Source organism: Astyanax mexicanus, chromosome 1 (genome assembly GCF_023375975.1).
Source record: "Astyanax mexicanus isolate ESR-SI-001 chromosome 1, AstMex3_surface, whole genome shotgun sequence".
NCBI classification, from domain to species: Eukaryota; Metazoa; Chordata; class Actinopteri; order Characiformes; family Acestrorhamphidae; genus Astyanax; species Astyanax mexicanus.
The window spans coordinates 121,996,067-122,017,408 of record NC_064408.1 but is presented as its reverse complement, the minus strand read 5'-3'; the positions used below and the strand labels follow the sequence as shown (position 1 = coordinate 122,017,408).

The 21,342-nt window shown below is 37.6% G+C and overlaps 1 protein-coding gene across 1 annotated transcript in view; it reads right to left on the bottom strand.

Annotated features, from left to right (window-relative positions):
- Window positions 1-21,342, bottom strand: part of myom3 (myomesin 3) — a 111,906-nt gene that overhangs the window by 9,380 nt on the left and 81,184 nt on the right. The window contains exons 20-30 of the mRNA XM_022666414.2: window positions 19,047-19,228; window positions 16,425-16,539; window positions 14,936-15,092; window positions 11,630-11,736; window positions 9,447-9,491; window positions 7,965-8,104; window positions 6,837-6,981; window positions 4,125-4,184; window positions 2,696-2,763; window positions 533-640; window positions 194-281 (exon numbers count right to left, since the gene is read on the bottom strand). Coding sequence (XP_022522135.2) covers window positions 194-281; window positions 533-640; window positions 2,696-2,763; window positions 4,125-4,184; window positions 6,837-6,981; window positions 7,965-8,104; window positions 9,447-9,491; window positions 11,630-11,736; window positions 14,936-15,092; window positions 16,425-16,539; window positions 19,047-19,228 — 1,215 coding nt within the window. The remainder of the gene's footprint in view (window positions 1-193; window positions 282-532; window positions 641-2,695; window positions 2,764-4,124; window positions 4,185-6,836; window positions 6,982-7,964; window positions 8,105-9,446; window positions 9,492-11,629; window positions 11,737-14,935; window positions 15,093-16,424; window positions 16,540-19,046; window positions 19,229-21,342) is intronic.

Sequence of the window (21,342 nt, the reverse complement as noted above, 5' to 3'; positions counted from 1 at the left end):
CTAGTTGTTTCTAATAAAGTGGAAATTAATTAAGTGCAAAATAGGTGTTTCTATTAAAGTGGCTATTAATTAAGTACAAGGTAGGTGTTTCTAATAAAGTGGAAATTAATTAAGTACAAAGTAGATGTTTCTAATAAAGTGGTTATTAATAGGTGTTTCTAATAAAGTGGCCAGTGAGTGTAAGGTGTTTAACCTGTATCCACGAGCTCCAGTATACTCTCATCCTCTCCTCTGCTGTCAGAAACCACAGCCCTGTAAACTCCAGCCTCCTTCCTCGTCACCTGAAAAACAGAACCCAGCATCAGAATTACAGAACAATATTAGCATTGTGTTTCTATACAATGCTTTCTATTCTAACCCTGATTGAAATTTGTGTGGGGTGCTGCTATTGGACGCTCTATCAGCACTCCTACAAACACCCCTACCTCACAATCTGCAGGACCTGTGTAAGAATATTGGATTTACTCACCAGCTCTTCACTCATTATTAGTACAGTGATTTTTTAAGCTAAGCTATTATTTGAAGAAGGTACCTGAGGTACAGTAAAGGTGCTGACTCCAGACGGCTCCATCACAGCCTGGGTGAACTCCATTCCATCCTTAAACCACCTCAGCTTCGAGTCCTTGTTCATGTTCGTCACCTGAGATTGTGAAGGGAAGAAAACTAAGCAAGTATCACTAGAATATGAACTGTATCGGGAACAAGGCCACTGCTGCACAGTTTACACCCACACTAAACACTACAGGTGTATTTGTACTCAGCTGTCACGGCCATGGTTTGGATAATACACAGTATGTTCTATTCATGTAAATACTGTATGGCTACCCCGAACACTTAGGCCAGGGGTGTCCAAACTACGGCCCGTATTTTAGAAATAGAATGAAAGTTGGCCCGCTGTTAAGCAGGTTTTTATAATGTGAGATTTATAAAGTTTTATAAGTTTGAATGCTAGGTTTCAGAAACGGGCCAAAGAGTGGGAGAGGGCGCATTTCTAGCACAGAAAAACGAGCCAAAGAGTATAAAAGCGGAGAGGGTGCGCATTTCTAAACGGGCCAAAGAGTCTAAAAGCGGAGAGAGTGCGCATTTCTAGCGCAGAAAAACGGGCCAAAGAGTCTAAAAGCGGAGAGAGTGCGCATTTCTAGCGCAGAAAAACGGGCCAAAGAGTCTAAAAGCGGAGAGAGTGCGCATTTCTAGCGCAGAAAAACGGGCCAAAGAGTCTAAAAGCGGAGAGAGTGCGCATTTCTAGCGCAGAAAAACGGGCCAAAGAGTCTAAAAGTTGCTGTAATTAAGGAGTTTAATATTAAGAGACAACATGAAACATCAATTTGAAAAATCTTAGTTTACACAACACTGTCAAAGATAAAGATAGTAAGTCAAGAAAAATGGTGTGTAAATGAAATAATCAGGAAAAAAGTATTATTTAAAGTGGTATATTTCATTATTTGTTTTATTACAGAGTGTGGCCCGTGACTTTAAATATATTTCTCCTTCTGGCCCCCAACAAAAAAAGTTTGGACACCCCTGACTTAAGCAGTAAGCCATTGGATTTGTATGGTAATATTGGAACTGTAGTCTTGTTTGCCCCCCTGCTCCACTCCTTATTACTGTTCTTACTGTCCAGGATTTAATTATTTCCCCCCGATATATACATATATATATATGTATATTTGTGTGTGTGTGTAAACAAACTGAACATGCTAGCATTCTAATTTACTGCTTACTTAACACACTAAAGGCTGTATTAACTACCCCAGGTGGGCACTATACTGCACTAGATACAACACACTATAACCTCCACAGCTGGGTTTGTACTATTTTTAGCTGTTTTTGTTTTGTCCCTGTTGTACTAAATGTGTACTGAACTGTAAAATCAATGAAATCAATAAAAGATCTATAAAAATGCAACTTGGATCAATTGACAAATAAAATAATGAGACTTGCATCAATAAAAATGGTATTTGTACTAATAAAAAAAGGAAAAATGGGACTTGGATCAATTTACAAAGTAAAAAATCTAATTGGATCAATTAAATAAGTGACATTGACCAAAAAAAAAACACAACTTTGATTAACTCAAAAATGAAAATAAATAAATAAGTTAAATTGAATTAATAAAAAAAATTACTTGGACAAAAAAATAAATAATAACACAACTTGGATCAATTTAAAAATTAAAATTAAAATTAAAATTTAAAAAAGTGACTTGGTTCAATACAAAAAATAAAAACACACCTTAAATCAATTTAAAAATTAAAAAAAGTGACTTGGTTTAATATAAAAAATAAAAAACACATTTTCGATCAATTTAAAAATCAAACAATGCAATTGTATTAATAAACATAAATAAAAAAAAAAAAAAGCTAAATCAAGCTTGATCAAATGATAAAATGCGAACCGGAGCAATAATAAAAAAAAAAAACGACAATTGGAATAATTTAAAAATGTAAAGCTGGGAATAGAACAAATAAAAAAAATTTAACTTGGACTATGAAGCACATATTGATGGGTAGAAAAATTTGATGGAACATCGACAGCATCGCAACATTTTTATAGTGTGTTTTTTCCTTGTTCACGATCCATAGTGTAAACCATAAAAACAGATTCATATTTATACAGTTTTTTTTCAAGATTTTCACTGAATATTCAGAAATTATTGGCTGTGTGTTAAATGCACATAAAGGAAATCAGTAGCGACCTTGCATTTCATGATCATCTCGCAGTCCTCCGTCACAGTCCAGGACAAAAACTCCTCAAAATAGGGTCCTTCAGAAAAAACAGAGAAGATTACAACATTCAGCATTTTGTCTTTTGGCCATTTTTACCACACAATACTTTGAAAACAATACTGCAGTATACTATTCTAATACTGAGCTTGAGGTCTCCAGCTGTCCCCAGATCCTGAAGTAGCAAAGCTTTTTTTAATTGGAATTCTCCCATTAAGACCATTTTCACCCACTCTCTTTATTGAATCATTAACACTGATCTTAACTGAGGCTTTAAGTGAGATCCTGCAGTTGTTTAAATGTTGTTCTGGGTTCTTTTGGGACCTCCTGGATGAGTTGTTCATGCCCTTTTGGAGAAATTTCAAAATCTGTACTGGTCCTATTGGTCCTATTCTATTGGCAGTACTTCTCTAGCTGTGTGCTTAACTTATTAAAGTAGCTGAACGCATTGATTAAAAGGGGTTTCCACAAACATGTGTACATTCCAAGTAAAATATAACACTTTTAGAGATTAATACAGCTCTTAACAGAAAGCCTTTCACTGGATGGAACCCCAAAACAGTGGATGTGAATCTGAATCCACCGCCTTCCAGTGGAAACTAATTCACATTTAATGAAATGTGACCCGATTACACGAGTGAGTCTGATGAGTAATCTGCTACATTACTGTATTACAGCTTTAATCAGCTAATCTCTAATGGAATACATTTAGAAACACCCTCTGCAGGCCTGAACTGAATATTAACTCCGCTGGCTGCAGACTTGGCTTCTCTCAGTGTTGCCAGATTGGGAAGTTTTACACATATGACGCTGGGCAGTGCGACCAAAAATGTGTATTTTGTATAAAAAATTCAAAAGATGATGGCAGTTTAATGGTACATAATGCTTTGTTTTACTATCCTTATTACTTAAAAATATATAATAATAATAATAAATAAAATGATATCCTGTATATACAGCTCTGGAAAAAATAAGAAACTACTAAAAATGATGAGTTTCTTTGATTTTAGAAATTGAAAACCTCTGGAATATAATCAAGAGGAAGATGGATGATCACAAACCATCAAACCACCAAACTGAACTGCTGTCTAAATATTTTGCACCTGGAGTGTAAAGAGCATAAAGTTATCCAAAAGCAGTGTGTAAGACTGGTGGAGGAGAACATGATGCCAAGATGCATGAAAACTGTGATTAAAAACCAGGGTTATTCCACCTTAAAACTTTATGAATATGAACTTGTTTTCTTTGCATTATTTGAGGTCTGAAAGCTCTGCATCTTTTTTGTTATTCCAGCAATTTCTCATTTTCTGCTAATAAATGCTCTAAATGACAATATTTTTATTAGGAATTTGGGAGAGATGTTGTCCGTAGTTTCTGGGTCTCGACCCCCTGGACACTCACCTGAGCGTCTCTTCCAGTCCCGCCGCTTGGCCTGAGATTTGGCCAGGGTTTGCTTGAACTCTGCCAAAAGATCAGATCAAAAAGAAAAAGAGCAGGTCAGGACTAAATCTGGGGAAACTGTGCAAATGTAAGTGTCGTAATTCAGAGTGAACTTTGATCACACATGGAAAAACACTGTACTGAATTCAAATTATCAAGAGTTCTGTCCAGTAGGACACAAATAAATGACGGTACATTTCCTTCAGTGCTGCACTGTAAAAAAAAGCCACCTAAAATGGTAGAGTAATTGATTACAGAAGGTATTTTTAGTTAACTCTTCAAATCTGGACCCTGAATCCAGTTTTCAGTTCTGTCTTTTTATAAACCACTAGAAATTAGATAAAGGTGTCCTTCCTTCTTTTTTTTTGTATTGTGAAATTCAGTAGGTCCCTCTGAGTTGTTTATGATGCTGCACTGCTGATGAAACTCTTCCTCAACCTCTTCCTCATTCTCTGCAGTAGCTAGAAAAAGAAAATATTCAGAAAAGCGAGTCGATCAGGAAAAGTACCGTGTCTACATCAACCCGTTAATTAGTATTTGTGGTCCCGCCCACCTCGGCTCGGGACGGCCCACAGTCAGAGCTGAAACCGGGCAGCGACGCCGTCTCGTCAGATAGGAGCTAAATAACAGCGCTAGGAACAGCATGCAGTTCATTCCTGTGTTATTTGTGCGAATAACACACCAGTGTCTATATGATTTACCCAGTAATTCAGAGCTAAGGAAGAATTTGTCTATGGAGGGACACCACCAGCCAAGTACAATTGAGATAGGTAGGTGTTTATGTTTAGAATTATTCTGTTTACACTAGTTAAAAGTAAAAATCCACCCCAGGGTTTTTTTGGATTTTTACTTTCTGGACCTGGACTACCCATCTCTGTGTGTAAGTAACTATAGGTTTAAATAGGATCTCCGGTGGATTTGGTGTTTTATAGAGATTCTAAGACTAGGTCAGTATAGGCTGAACTGCACTTTGCAGGGCATTATTACACATGTTGTAAAGTAACATATGACATTGCAAAGACTGTTATTAGTGTAAAAATGCCTTTATTTTAAAACGTTTCTAACTGTTGTCCGTCTTGCCGTCTCCTGGTGTCGCAGGGCTGTTAGCCAATCAGAGGCGATATGTTAGCATGTAGAAATATATTAATGAGCAAGAGCAGAAATCCTATCATTTTTTTCCAGACCACTCCTCCACCGGACTAAAGCAGTGTTACACCGGATCACCGGAGCAGCTCACATGGCATTTATTCATACTAAAAACACAACTAGACATTTTAAAATTAATGAAAAAATGATGGAATGAGACCTAGACTGGAAACTGGCCAAATTTAAAGGTTCAGATTTAAAAGACGGTTGTCCTGGGAGGATGCTATGATGTTGCTGAGCGGTTACTATGGCATTGATATCCAAGGTGGTTGCTACAGTGTTGCTAAACGCTTGATGGACAGGTGATATTGTGATGCATGGTGATTGGTATTGTACTTCATGTAGCTAATATGTGATTTAAGCAAGACGGTTGATATCGCATCAATCCTAGGAGGTTTGAAGAGTTCATACGCTTTAAACCATATTCACTTCTACATGAAAAAACCCTGTAAAACTCTATACTTACCTGTAAACCTATACAGGAACCCTGTAAAAGTGCTATAAAGCCTAAAACACTAAAGAAATTGAGTTAACTCAAATTAATTTAGTCAATCGTTCACGTAACTCACATTGTTTTCAGTTTTATTAACAATACATATTGTGTTGCCTCAAAAACATTCGAAAAAAACATTTTTTTTATCTGTAGGTTAGAGCACATGGTCGGTATGGCCAAACTATTATCAGGCTCCTATCAAATAAACCGTTGATTGTAAGTGATTGAAATCATTTCTCACTGGAGTAATAGTATAATGGTAAAGATAAGGAAGGTACTTTTGAGTAGTGCACCTCCTGGTGAGAGAACTTGTACTGCTATTAAAAGGAACCATATTGATTTATTACCATACTGGTTAAATATGTTTAAATAAATTGTTAAATCTAACAATCAGCAAGCTCTCCCATTGGTTAGTCCTTCAGGAGCTGGACTGAAAGCCTTACATGTTAATTATTGATTTCCAGTGTGTCTAGCCGAGCTAAGCGCTACCTCTTTAGCCATTGAGAGGTGAGTATTATTAGCAGCATGAGCATTAGCCACTAACCGTACTAAGTGCTAACTATTTCAATGCTCAGAGGTGAGTATATCATACTGTAGTCTGCTGCTAACCCTGGCTAGCACTGCTGGAGCAGCATTAGCATTAACCATTAACCATGCTAAGTGTAAACTATTTCAATGTTCAGGGGTGAGTATCATTGTCTTGGCTAACCCAGGCTAGCACTGCTGGAGCAGCATTAGAATTAGCCACTTACCATGCTAAGTGTAAACTATTTCAATGCTCAGAGGTGAGTATATCATACTGTAGTCTGCTGCTAACCCTCGGCTAGCACTGCTGGAGAAGTATTATCATTAGCCGCTAACCGCATTAAGTATTAGCTCTTTCGACTGTAGTCTTTTGATTTTTTTATTAAAAGATTTTAAACTTCTAAAGGCTCAAACAGTTTTTAGATATTGACTGAAAATGTTTGAAAGACGTTCAGGAAAATCACAGATAATGAACTCTGATCACTGAAGGAAGGTTTAGGAGGACCTACTCTCGTCTACCAGTACGAGGGTGAACTGGTTCTTGGCTCGACCGTCCTTCAGCTGTGCCGTGTACGACCCCTCGTCCTCTTTGGACAACTGATCAAACAAAATCTCCACCAGACCATTCGGCTTGTCGAAGTTGATCTTTCGGGCCTGTGATCAGACACACAGGATTATAACACTGTCTCTCAGCCCACAGATCATTACTACAGGTACTGAACCGCACAGTTTACACACACACACATATATATATATATATATATATTAGCATTGTAATATACTGTATCAGCAGATTCCATAAGAACAGAAGAACAAAAATAAAGTAAAAATAAAGATAATTTTTTCATTCTGGAGAAAGTACTTAATGTCCTGTTAGCTAGTCTGTAGAAAAAAGCATGTGGAATTCCTTCAGCAGCTCACCTGATTTACCTCCCTGATTATTACCGTATTTTTCGCACTATAAAGTGCACTTATATCCTTTAATTTTCCCAAAAATCATCAGTTCTCCTTATAATCCGGTGCTCCTTATGTATGAATTCTATCAGTCAGGTATTAAGGAGCAGTAAAGTCACTCTGCTGAAGTACAGAGTTATACAGGAGTTTCAGTTTAGTTCTCCAGCACCCAGACTGGAGCAGTATTAGCATTAGCTAAAAGCTAACTACGCTAAGTGCTAGCTCTTTTATCATTCAGAGGTGAGAATATCGGACTGTAGTCTGTGTATTTACAGTGTGAAAATAAGCTTTGTTGGATGAATCGCTTGCTAATATCACCCTGGCTCACCAAAACACACAGGGTTCCTCAGTGTAGCGCTGTTGTTGGGCAGCATTTACTAGCAATAATCGGTAATGCTAATGCTGCTGCACCTAGCCATAGTGGAAATCTGGAAATCTAAGCTTACTGTAAATAAACCGAAGCGCTTTACTCACCCAAATAAACAGTTTTTAAGTAGCTTAGCTTAGCTTTTATTAACCTACCCCCACCCAGCGGTGAGATCTGATGAATTAGAAGGAAAGCATGGCAACACCCCTGTTCCTTACTAGTGTCGCATAATGCGCCTTATAATGCGGTGCTCCTTATAGTGCGAAAAAAGCAGTAATTTTTATGTATTCTGTGTGTGTGTGTGTGTGTTTATTACCGGAGTGCTGGTTATCTCTCTGTCGTTGAGGATCATGCGCAGGTCAGCAGAGCTGGACAGAGGCTCCGTCTGCAGCCACAGCCGAACTGCTCCCTGATCAGAGACCTCCACCTGCCAGCCTTCAGACCTCAGAGCTATCACTGCTCACACACATACACACACACACACACACACACACACACACACAATACACACACATAATAAAGGCATAAGTATTTTCTTCTGAATGTTTTTATGAAAAAAACATGAAAAAAACGAACCCTGGCTAGAACTGCTAGAGCAGAATTAGCATTACCCGCTAACCATGCTATGCACTAACGCTTTTTCCGTTTAGAGGTGAGTATATCAGACTGTAGTCTGTGGGTTTACCATGTAAAAAAATAAGCTACATGGGACGAACCGCTAGATAATATCACCCTGGCTCACCGGAACACTCAGGGTTTCTCAGTACAGTGCTAGCGGTAAGCTGCTAATGCTAATGCTGCTGCACCAAGCTTTAGAGTAAATCTGGAAATGTTTTAGAAGAGAAATCTGTGTAGATTAACATCCAGCACTCGTTTGACTTTAAAAGAAAGTTTTTTTTTTTTAAGAATTACAGTTTTGTTTACTTAACTTAGCTTAGCTTTACAGGTCTCACCACCCAGAAGTGAGACCTGCTGAATTATAAATAAAAGAAACATGGCGACACCCCTGTTCCTTACTAGTGTCGCATAATGTGCTTTATCAATCAATCAATCAATCAATCAATCAATCAATCAACCTTTATTTTCACTTGGGAAAAACATTGAGGGTGACCCTCATTTACAATGTTGCCGAGCATTTACAACATCAAAGGGATTAAACACATTTAATAATAATTCAGAAATAATAAAGAATAAAGTAGTAAAAAATAATAAATAAATAAAAGAAGTAATGATTTTAAATCAACATTTAATTTATATTTATAAAAATATATATGTAAAACTGAAAATTCTAAAATACCATAAAAAATGAACACATAAAAAGTAAAAAACATATAAAATATAAAATATGTGAAAAGATAGTAGTAAAAGTTAAGTAAAATGTTAAAAATGATAAGAAGTGATTAAATGAATAATAGAACTAAGAACAAGAATGAAAAAAATAATATATATATATATATATATATATATATATATATATATATATATATATATAATAATCAGGTGTCCCTTATAGTTCGAAAAATAGGTTTATCTCCTAATCAATCCTTAATTAAAATAAATTAGAATAAATTAACATGCACTGATTATTGATTTCTCTTTAATTGAATTAATTCTAGTGCTGTATTGTGTTTTAATGAGTATCCACAGCCTCTATAAATGATTTTTATGATTGTAGGTGTACCCGAGACCTGTTCTCAGTACTGTAATGTAACTATAATAACAGAAACAGCCCCCCGGATTTAGCACAGGCCTGTAATTGTGTGGTGGAGCTCTTTCTGCTATTCATTCCTTCACTTACACGGGTTTCTGATCTGCCAGCTCAGCTCCGTCAGCCTCTCCAGATCTGTGAGACGAGACACAATTGCAATGTCAAATTCAATCTCCCACAGGTTATGCACTCTGGAATAGCGGGAATAGCGCGGCCCGTTCTGCTCAGAATAAATCTGAGCAGCCGCTCGGCCTGCTGGGATCCAGCGGGTCTGAGAGAACACCATTAACATACAGCAGCAGCCGAGAGGAATTTATACAGTGAAGAATCAGAGAGAGAACCCTCAGGACCTTCCGACAACGCTGTCAGAAAGCTCTAATGAGCTGAAAATACATGTATATAATTTTAATTACGTTTAATTTAATATAATCTCTGCTGAATTTCAGTGGTTATAAAGTAAAACAGCATTATTGCAGTAATAATCTGACTCTATTTGGTTTTGCATGGATAGAATAGCTTTAAAACCTCTATAAAATATAACCAATTAGCATTTTAGATCACTGTGGTATTTAGACAGATCTAGCTGGGCAAGCTCTACCATTGGTCAGTCCTTCAAGAATGAGACTAAAGTCTTTATATGCATGTTTTTGAGCTTTATGCACCCTAGATTTCTGCAAAACTACTTTTCGGTAGTGTACCTCTTTGTGAGAGATAACTGCTAACTGTTTACTGCTAGAAATGCCTCTACAACGCACCCAAAAGGCCCTATTTTATTGATAGTGCAGCCTCAACATACAGCTTGATTTAGGGCGTGTCAGTGTGTCTTTGCTATCGTAACGACGGGAAAAGTAGTATGTTTTTAGTCTCTAAAATTCCTTTATTCTCTATAAAGTAATCCCAGGTGTGTTTTAGGTGTAGCATGCAATAGGTCTGTGTGTGTGTGTGTGTGTGTGTGTTTGTGTCTATGCATGTTGGGCACGAGCCTGTGTTCACAATTCACTGCCAAGATAGCAATGAACATCAGACTTTTGACCTCTGTCTAGGTTGTATTCAGTCAATGTAGCAATCGGCAGATAGCAATCAGCATAGATATATTTAGAAGCACTGTTGCTATTTAAATGAGGCAGGTGGAGAATGTGAAAATAGACTGTTGGGGGGGTATAAGATAGCAATGAGCATCGTGACACGCCTTGTACCTGGTGTTAAATAGGAATCAAAGACTTTTTTTACCCTGTTGACAGACGAAAACATCAATTCTGCCTTTGTTCTATTGGTTCTTGGTCTGGCTGGTCATCAGATTTATCAGCAACCTACGAGTGTAGAGCTACAGGATCTACAGGTCCAGCTGTAGCAACATCTGTGGGTCAATGTGCTGCAGGACTCCAAACAAAACCTGTATATTTTAGTAATTATACACCAGTGGGAATGCTAAAACATGTTATATTGGCACTGCTGTGCTGTGGTTACAGGCACGAGGCAGCGAAATAGCTGTAGAGTGGCAAAGTTTTATAGCTGTGCTGTTTGTAGCTGTGCTGTTTGGTTTGTAAGCGCTGCATCGTTGCTGGGCTACCTGTATGTGGCGGAGTAATACATGGAGAGATTCGGTTACAGTGCATTACCAGCTGATAACGACACTCATAGAACGCCTCTCAGCCAATAACATTACAGGGTCATAACTAAATGTGGTATAACTGATTATATTTTAATAAAAATAAATATATTTAAAATCTAATACCAAAGATTTGACCAATCAGCAAGCTCTCCTATTGGTTAATTCTTCTAGAACAGGACTAAAGGCCTTAAATGTTAATTATTGATTCACAGCAAGTAATAAAATGGTCTGAAACCCTGATTTTTAGACTTGGGATAGTTATATACATATAAATTTACTGTCAAAAATGGAGATACTTGTTTTTAATTGAGTAACAGTGATAAAAAAGGCCTTTCTCAGCAGGCAAACCAGAATTTTTGACAGCTACAGTGCAGCAGAGTCAAACCACGTCCTATTAAACTAGATTTAACTGTGTCTTTTGTTGAATAATTCCTATTTATGACTCAAAAACAACCGTTTTCCACTATTTTGTCTGTGGTATAATAAAGACTGGCTGGGAAATGATAATTGTATCTCTCTGAGCTTTTAAAGAGCAGATAAAGGGAGTCATCAGCTCTGCATTCAGACAGTAGAATAGAGCAGTGTACTCTGTTATTACAGCAGACGCTGAGCTTCCTCTCTGCAGCAGCTCTATCATTTCAGCAGAGTCGGTGGATCTTACCCTCAGCGGTGAAGTTGTAGCTGGAGGAGACGTCAGGACTGTCCATCATTTCTGCCGTGTAGAGGCCCAGGTCCTCCTCCGAGGCAGCGGTGAAGGTTAGGACGGATCTGGGACAGAAGAACGTACAGGTTTCAGCTTTACTGAAGCTTCTGTCTCACTAATTACTTACTTTTTCGGGTCTTCTACTTTTCTACTGCAGTATTGTACAGGGGTTGGACAATGAAACTGAAACACTGGTTTTAGAGCACACTAATTGATTGTGGTGACGGACAGTTCTGGTGGAAACAGGAGAGTTGAGGTGCACATTGAATTCTGCGTGATTTGATCAGCCGTGGTTTTATGTTTTTTTGGATACAATCCGGGTTAGCACCCGAACATCCCTTTCAGACAGCTTCCTCTTACAGCGTCCACAGTTAATCCTGTTGGATGTGGTTGGTCCTTCTTGGTGGTATGCTGACATTACCCTGGATACCGTGGCTCTTGATGCATCACAAAGTCTTGCTGTCTTGGTCACAGATGCTCCAGCAAGACGTGAACCAACAATTTGTCCTCTTTTTAACTCTGGTATGTCTCCCATAATGTTGTGCGCATTGCAATATTTTGAGCAGAACTGTGCTCTTACCCTGCTAATTGAACCTTCGCACTCTTACTGCTCTTACTGGTGCAATAATGTGCAATTAATGAAGATTGAACACCAGGCTGCTCCAATTTAGCCATGATGAAACCTCCCACACTAAAATGATGACAGGTGTTTCAGTTTCATTGTCCGACCCCTGTATTTTACAGTGTGCTCTTCAGTACTTAACGCTCTTAAAACTCATGCATGCATTTACTACTTTACTTTACAACTTTACACTGACTATATTTCTTTACGTCTTCACTATTGTGTCTTTAAACATCTTTAAAAACATGCATTAATTCTCAACTTAATACTGTACCTTTACACCTGTATTACTGCATCTTTACACCTAGACTACTTCTTGTCTCAAAATAGCACTACGTCTGTTTTTAATTCTACTACTGGATAATTATATCTTTATTGCTTTTTGCAACAATATTACCTTAACTGCCTCTTTAAAGCCCTTAAAACTACATGTTTCCAACTTGACTACTATTCTTTATAACTTTACTACCGTATATTTACACCTTTACTTTTTCTTGTTAATCTCATTTCACACCTTAACGTTTTCCCTCTACAAATTTACTACTGTTAGACATTGAATATTTGATTTCACAACATTGCCTTGACTGCCTTAAAGTGGATCTTTAAGCGTTTACTACTTGTCAACCATACTATGAATTTTTACATCTCTTTACAGCTGTATTACTGTATTTTATCCGTTTAATACTGAATATGTATATGTTTACTACTTCTTCTTACCAAGCATCATGATTACTTCTCATTACAACTTTACCACCATATCTTTATCACTTTACTACTGTATCTTTATACCTTTAAAACCTATTTTTATAACTTAACCTTTACTACTTTTCTGTAAAGCTTCACCAAAATATTTCTCTTTATTCATGTATAACCATATTTTTACACTTTGGCTACTTGTCAACTATCATATGATAGCTTTGCACCTGGCATACTTCTCTTTACAATTGTACCACCAACTTTACATCTCTTTACAGCTGTATTACTGTATTTTATCCCTTTACTACACTCTTTGAAATTTTACTACTAAATATTCAGGTTTACGTCTTCTGCTAACCAACTATCATGATAACTTTTCTTTACAACTTTACTACTGTATCTTTACACCTTTAAAACTTTTTTTTTTAGAACTTGACGGCATAAGTGTTCACCTTTACTATTTTTTCTGTAAAGCTTTACCAAAATACCTCTCTTTATTTATGTATAACTGTATTTTTACACTTTAGCTACTTGTCACCAATTACTATGACACCTTTACACCTGTCCTTCTTCTCTTCTCTTCTATTTATAACTTTACCTTAACTACCCCACTTTACAATTTTACTACTTTTCTTTTGTGGGCCTAATTCAGCGAAACACTGAAGAAGGAAGGTGCCTGCCTGATGACCCCTGAGAAGAGCTTGCACTGAAGTTTGTGTTAGAGTTTGGATGAAGGGGATTGGTGTGGTCCTGCTCTTGTAATAATTTGTCTCATGAGTTTTTGTAGACGTCTGAGTACTTGGCAGTTGAGACATGGACCATGAACATAGTTCGCTATGCTTCTGGATTCTTGTCGAGCCAGTATCAGATGGTAGTGGTTGCTGTGTTCTGCTCACGCAACTTATAATGTGATTTATTGTGTGTGATTGTGCTTAGGTAAGTGTGTTGTTGCCATAGTTAAAGGAAGTGAGCTTAGATTAAGGAGGGATTCTGTGTGTTCATAGGTTATTTTTTGGTAGGTCTGTTACTTGGTAGTTGAGGCAATGGACCATGAACATAGTGTTAGGCTGTGCTTCTGGATTCTTGTCGAGCCAGTATCAGATTGTGGTGGTTTTGCTATTGTTGTTAGTTGAGTGAGTAGTAGATCCTGGCTGAGCCCTATGCATAACCCCAGCTGTTAGGTGCAGGATTTGTCAATTTCCTGTATTATATTACTTACAACTTTACATATTTTTACAGCTGTGTTACTGTATTTTATCCCTTTACTACACTCTTTAAAGTTTTAATACAGAATATTTCCATGTTTACTACTTCTCCTTACTTACGATTACTTCTCTTTACAACTTTAAAACTTATTTCTGTAACTCGACAGCATCATTTTACTACTTTCCTGTGAAGCTTACAATTTTAATTCTTTATAACTTTACCTTTACTAACACATTTTACAATTTTAATACTCCTCTTTACAGATTAACATCTCTTTACAGTTGTGTTACGGTATTTTATCCCTTTACTACACTCTTTGAAGTTTTACTGCTGAATATTTACATGGGTACTACTTGTACTTACAACAATACCTTGATTGCATCTCTTTACAATGTACACCTTTACAACTCGTTTTTACAACTTTATTTTTTACGGCTTTACTAGCGCATCCTTAATAATTTGTTCTACGGTCTCTTGCACATTAACTACCTCCCTATTCAAATTTACTACTGCATGTTTAACATCTGTTTTACTAATGTTTTCACACTTTGACTGCTTCTCTTTCCATTTTCTTATTTATTTGCATACTTATGAATTTTTACATTAAACTCATAAATTTTTTTACTGCATGTATGTCCCTAATGGCCACTTTTTTCAGCAGCTCACCTGATTCCACCTGTTTAATCAGCACTATACTGATAAGCCTAAACTCCTCTGATTAAAAATCACACTTTTCTTACGTTTTGTGTTTGGTTTCCAGGTGAGCTCGTCCCGCATCAATAGCCTCTCTGTAGTTCTTATTCCATTTAAACTGACCGTCCTCTGCCGTCTCAGACGCCTGGAAGCTCAGGAAGATGAAGCCGTCGTTATCCACACCGATCTCCATGTCTTTCGTTCCTGAGAGTCAGAAACATGTCTTTCTATTTAATGTTTAAACCGCTGAAAAACGGATGATTTAACCAAACATGATAAATAAAATCCACAATGAAGATTTAATATATATATATATATATATATATATATATATATATATATATATATATATATATATATATATATATATATTACACTGAATTCATACTAAAATACTGTATTGTTTTATTCTTTATAAACTATAAACATAAACTGCTATATATATATATATATATATATATATATATATATATATATATATATATATATATATATATATATAAGTAGTACAGAGTTATACAGGAGTTTCAGTTCAGTTCTCCAGCACATTGAACTGAGCAGTGTTAGCATTAGCTGCTAACCATGCTAAGCTAGCTTTTTCATTGTTCAGAAGTAAGTATTATTGGCATGTAGTCTGCTGCTAACCCCAGCTAGCACTGCTGGAGCACCATTAGCATTAGCCGCTAAATGCACTGAGAACTAGCTCTTTTGTCGCTCACATGACAATAAACTCATTGAATCTTGAATCTTGAAGTGAGTATATCAAACTGTAGTCTGCTGCTAACCCCTGCTAGCACTGCTGGAGCAGCATTTGCATTAGCTGCTATCCACGCTAAACGCTAGCTCCTTCATGGTTTGGAGGTGAGTATTATTGGCATGTAGTCTGCTGCTAACCCTGGCTAGCACTGCTGGAGCAACATTAACATTAGCTGCTAAGCGCACTAAGAGCTAGCTTTATTGCAGTTCAGAGGTGAGTATTATTGTCCTGTAGCCTCCTGCTAACCCTGGCTAGCACTGCTGGAATAGCATTAGCCACTAACTGCACAAAGAACTAGCTTTTTCGCTGTTCAGAGGTGAGTATGTTGGACTGTAGCCTGGTTGTTAGCTTATATCACCCTGTCTTACCGGAACACTCAGGGTTCCTCAGTGTAGTGCTACCGGGCGGCATTTGCATTAGCAGTTAGCTGCTAATGCTAATGCTGCTGCACCTAGCCTTAGTGAAAATCTGGAAATCTAAGCTCACTGTAAATAAACAGAAGCGCTTTACTCACCCAAATAAGGAGAGGAATCTGTGTAGATTAACATCCAGCACTCGTTTGACTTTAAAAGAAATTGTTGTTTTTTTTCTTAAGAATTACAGTTTTGTTTATTTAGCTTAGCATAGCTTTACCGGTCTCGCCACCCAGCATTAAGACCTGTTGTATTAGAAATGAAACATGGCCACACCACTGTTCCTTACTAGTGTCGCCTAATGCACCTTATAATCTGGTGCTCCTTATAGTGCGAAATATAGGGTATGTCTTTAAAATAACGAACCTGGCTTGGTCTGGGCTGTGATTGGTTCAGTTGGCAGTGATGGTCTTCCCACTCCAGCGCTGTTCACTGCAGAAACACGTAGACGATACGTCTGACCGGCCCGCAGCCCGGATATCTAACAACAACACAATCAGATTAAATTACCCACAATTCCCCAAACACCTTAAACCATTCATTCACACCAAGAAATCCACTTACAATCATATTTAATAGTAAAATGATGCACCTGGATCTTCATTTAGCATTTAGCTTAAAATGTATTCATTCATTCAGGAAGCGGATACACAATTCTACCAGCCGTTTGACTTTTACAGTTGGGTAATTCTTGGTATAAACTAACAAATATTACAACACACTGTATATATAGTACCAGTCAAAAGTTTGGACACACCTTACATTTAGAGTTTTTTCATTATTTAAGATAAGATAAGTGTCATCTGTTATCTAAACAAAATAAATAAAAAATCTACAAATTTACAGGCGATTAATTTAAAATTAGAAAAAGAAATACTAAATATGGGATAAACTACATATATATAGATCTTATCTATATATAGATCTTATGTATTGTAGATTAATACTAAACTCATCCAAACTATGAAGAAAAAACATTTGGAATAATTTATTAAATAAAAACCTGTTAAACAAACCAGAATATGTTTTATATTGTATTTTACTTTTTTCAAAGTAGCTTGTCTTGCTTAGATCTCTTGCTGCATTTTCTCAGTCAGTTTTATGAGGTAGAGTCTCCTGGAGTTCAGGCTTTCAGTTAACAGCTGTGCTGAACTCGTCAAGAGTTAATTCTTAGATTTCTTGTCTCTTAATGCTCTTGTTTGAGAGCATTAGTTGTAAAGTAGTGAAGAGGTAGTATCCTTAAGTGCAGTCACAGCAAAAACCATCAAAAAGATAAAAATGGTGAAACTGGCACTCATCAGGAGTTTCCCCAGGAAAGAAAGCGTGAGAGACAGCTCTGTTGCACATGATACGTTCATCAGTATGTTGGTTTTGGTTTGTTTAACACTTTTAAGTTACTACATGATTCTTTATATGATTCTTCATAGTCTGAATCACTTTAATTTATCACTATTCATTTATCAAACTTTTGACTGGTACTATATAACACTGACACCCTATGGATATAAATGGTATTGCACATTTTATTCAATGAGGGGAATAAGATCAAACAGCTACAGGCAGCTCTTTTATAATGAAAAAGGTCTATTAGTTATTATTATAATCCCTGTAAATAGGCTAAATACATTTATTTAAAGGAAAAACTAAGAAATAATTCACACAATGTTTTTTTTTACTGTGGATTTTTTAGAAAAACGCTTCCTATCAGTTACACAACAGAACAGAAAACAGCACATAAACAGGAGCCATTTGAGACAAATGGTACTGACACTTCATTTCCATTACAAACACAGTATTCTCTGTGCAGTATTCTCTGTGCTGTATTCTCTGCACTGGCAGCGAGCGGTATCTCTCCGGGGTTTGTATGGCACAGGTTTTGGATCTTCGGGGTTGAGTTTGGCTCTGCTGCTGTTTGTGGCTCTGCTGCTCGTACTGCTTTCATTATAATAAGGACCTGGCATTTCCCCCAAACAGCACAGCTGCAGGAGTAAATAAATACACCCAATAATATCCACAGTTTTTAACTCCAAACACAAGACATTCTAAATATAACTCCATTTCTCTTACATGATTTTATTGTGATAATTTATTTTCTTAATTTCAAAGTCACAACAGCACAACTAACAAACTGTACTATATTAATGTACTGGGTATATACTGTATTTTTCACACTATAAGGTGCATCGGATTAAAAGGTGCATTTTAAGAGACACTAGTAAGGAACTGGGGTTTCGCCATTTTTCCCTTTTATTTCATCAGGTCTCACAGCTTTTCTTTTACAGTCAAAAGAGTGCTGGATGTTAATCTACACAGATTTCTGTCCTGAAAACAGTTTATTTGGGTGAGTAAAGCACTTCTCTTTATTTACCATAAGCTTAGATTTCCAGATTTCCAATAAGGCTGGGTGCAGCAGAATTAGCCACAGTTAGCAGCAGTGCTAGACACACTTAACAGCAGCAGTAGATGCTGTTAGCAGCAGCGCTAGCCGTGATTAGCAGAGGTGCTGGCCGGGGTTAGCAGCAGCGCTAGCCCCGATCAGCAGCAGAAGTAGCCGTGGTTACCAGCAGCACTAGATGCAGTTAGCACTAGTGCTGTGTGTCTATGTGTAACAAGCGGGAGTGTACATGTCTTGGGGTCACGCCTGCTTTGCCAAGATAGCAATAATCGTCTGACTGTTGGCGTCAGTCCAAGTTGTATTCAGTCAGTGGAGCATCTGTGTTTTCTGTTGCCCAGATAAACAAGCAAAACTCACTTCCAGACCACCACAGCCTCTATCAGTGTAGATATATTTAGAATCACTGTTGCTATTTAAACGATGCAGGTGGAAGACGTGAAACTTCATTAGTTTCATTATTTTATGCTTTTTGTAACATTTCTTCTTTCCTGCTGATTTGTGGGCTCTAATATATTTCCAAAAACCTTCATGAAGCTCCACAATTCTGTATTAAATGATTTGGACCTCACTTTTAAAAGTAAAGGCCCACTCACCTTCAGGTGTCTGTCTGTGACTGATTCCTGAGTCACCTCTGTCCAGTCCTCTGACTCCTCCCCCTGACTGATCTCCACCACATAGCCAGTGATCTGTGATTGGCCCTGGTACAGAGGCTCCGCCCACATCACCACCAGAGACTCTCGTCTCACCTCTCTGAGCTCCAGGTCATACGGGCAGCCTGTACATAACACAGGAGAAAACACTGACCAATCAGATAGTCCTAAATAACCAATCACATCCACCTTTCCATCCATCCGTCAGTCTATATTAGCCCATCCATCTGTTTCACCTCTCCAAATATACATAGATCAGATTCCTCCACTCAAGTGTCAGTTACCCCATCCATCCATCTCAATCATCCGTTCATCATTCCACCCATAAATACTTTCATCTCTATATCAATATGCTACTTTATCAAACTCTCCTCCATCCATCCATCCATCCATCCATCCATCCATCCATCCATCCATCGGAGTGTCAGTTAACACTTCCATTTATCTCAATTATCCATCAGTGTTTTTATCCATCCATTCTATTCTATCCATTTTATCCATCCATTCACATGTCAGTTAGCCCATCTATCAATCTGTCTCATCCATCCATTGATCCAGCTGAAATATCTTGGTTGTTAAAGTAAAGTAAAGGGTAAAGACATTATAATTCAGGGCATCGCTGGCCGTGTGTTTGGCGGTGCTGTACGCTGGCGGTGGACGGGTGTGTGTTGTATACGAACCTTCATCACCTGCCAGATTTAAAAAAACACCCTCTTAATGGCAGTGCGGCGTCAGCGCAGAGAAATAAAGGAAGAATAATAGTCTGTATCGATCTGTTTCCTACAGGGGCTTTTCACAATAACATTCATACAGACGCCGCGGCCGCCGCGCCATAACAAACAGTAATTATGTACTGTGAAGCTCGGACTCTGCTCTAATCAAGCGTCCTGTTTTTCCTGCACTTAATTCTCTTAACAATCTCCAGTCACATTCATATTATTAACGGCCGAGGCCGAGGCCGCTCTGCGGGATTAATAGCCTGCACCTGTCTCCGTCCCTTCATTAAGAAAACCCGATATACACCACTAACCTTCTGAGTCCTTCTCCCCACCAAGGTGGAAATAAATCTGTAACACTGCATTAATTGGCTCTGTTCTCCTCTGTGTTTATAGATGGGGGTTTAAAGGGGCCGTATTCTACATTTTTACTCCACTTTATTCCCCCACTCCTCTATTCTCCTCGTAATGTTTCTGTCCTAATTCATTTTTACATCCTCGTATTCCAGCCTCTCTTTATCCCCGAGAATTAAACAGCCCGTTACATTTACTGTTCCTTTAAGGCTGATATATATGTAAATGGACTCTGTTCTGACTGGCTGCCTTTTATTGAGTTAGAAAATGAACTCAGGCTGAAATGCGAATATGTGGAACAAACGGTTAAGCGTACACCGAAATCACCCAGAATGTGGATAAAACAGATCATTTTTATTATTTAGCTCTATTAGAAAGTGTGGATCTATTGAAAGTTCCATCCTTTTATTAGTTTAGTTTCTTTGATACATTTAATCATATTTTCACATCGAAAGTATTGGGAAGGGTTGGAGCTAAACTGCTGTATGATGAATAGGTGGGGCTGAACTGCTGTAGGATGAATGGGTGTGGCTAAACTGCTGTATGATGAATAGGTGGGGCTAAACTGCTGTATGATGAATGGGTGGGGCTGAACTGCTGTATGATGAATGGGCGGGGCTGAACTGCTGTATGATGAATGGGTGTGGCTAAACTGCTGTATGATGAATAGTCGGGGCTAAACTGCTGTATGATGAATAGGTGGGGTTAAACTGCTATAGGATTAATGGGAGGGGCTAAAGTGCTGCAGGATGAATAGTGGGGCAAAACTGCTTTAGGCTAAACTTCTTTATAGTGAATGGATGGTTTTAAACTGCTGTATGATGAATAGGTGGGGCTAAACTGCTTTATGATGAATGGATGGTTTTCACATCTAAAATATTGGGAAAGGTTGGAGTTAAACTGCTGTAAGATGAATAGGTGGGGCTAAACTGCTGTATGATGAATGGATGGTTTTAAACTGCAGTATGATGAATGGATGGTTTTAAACTTCTGTATGATGAATGGATGGTTTTAAACTTCTGTATGATGAATGGATGGTTTTAAACTGCTGTATGATAAATAGGTGGGGCTAAACTGCTGTATGATGAATGGATGGTTTTAAACTTCTGTATGATGAATGGATGGTTTTAAACTTCTGTATGATGAATGGATGGTTTTAAACTGCTGTA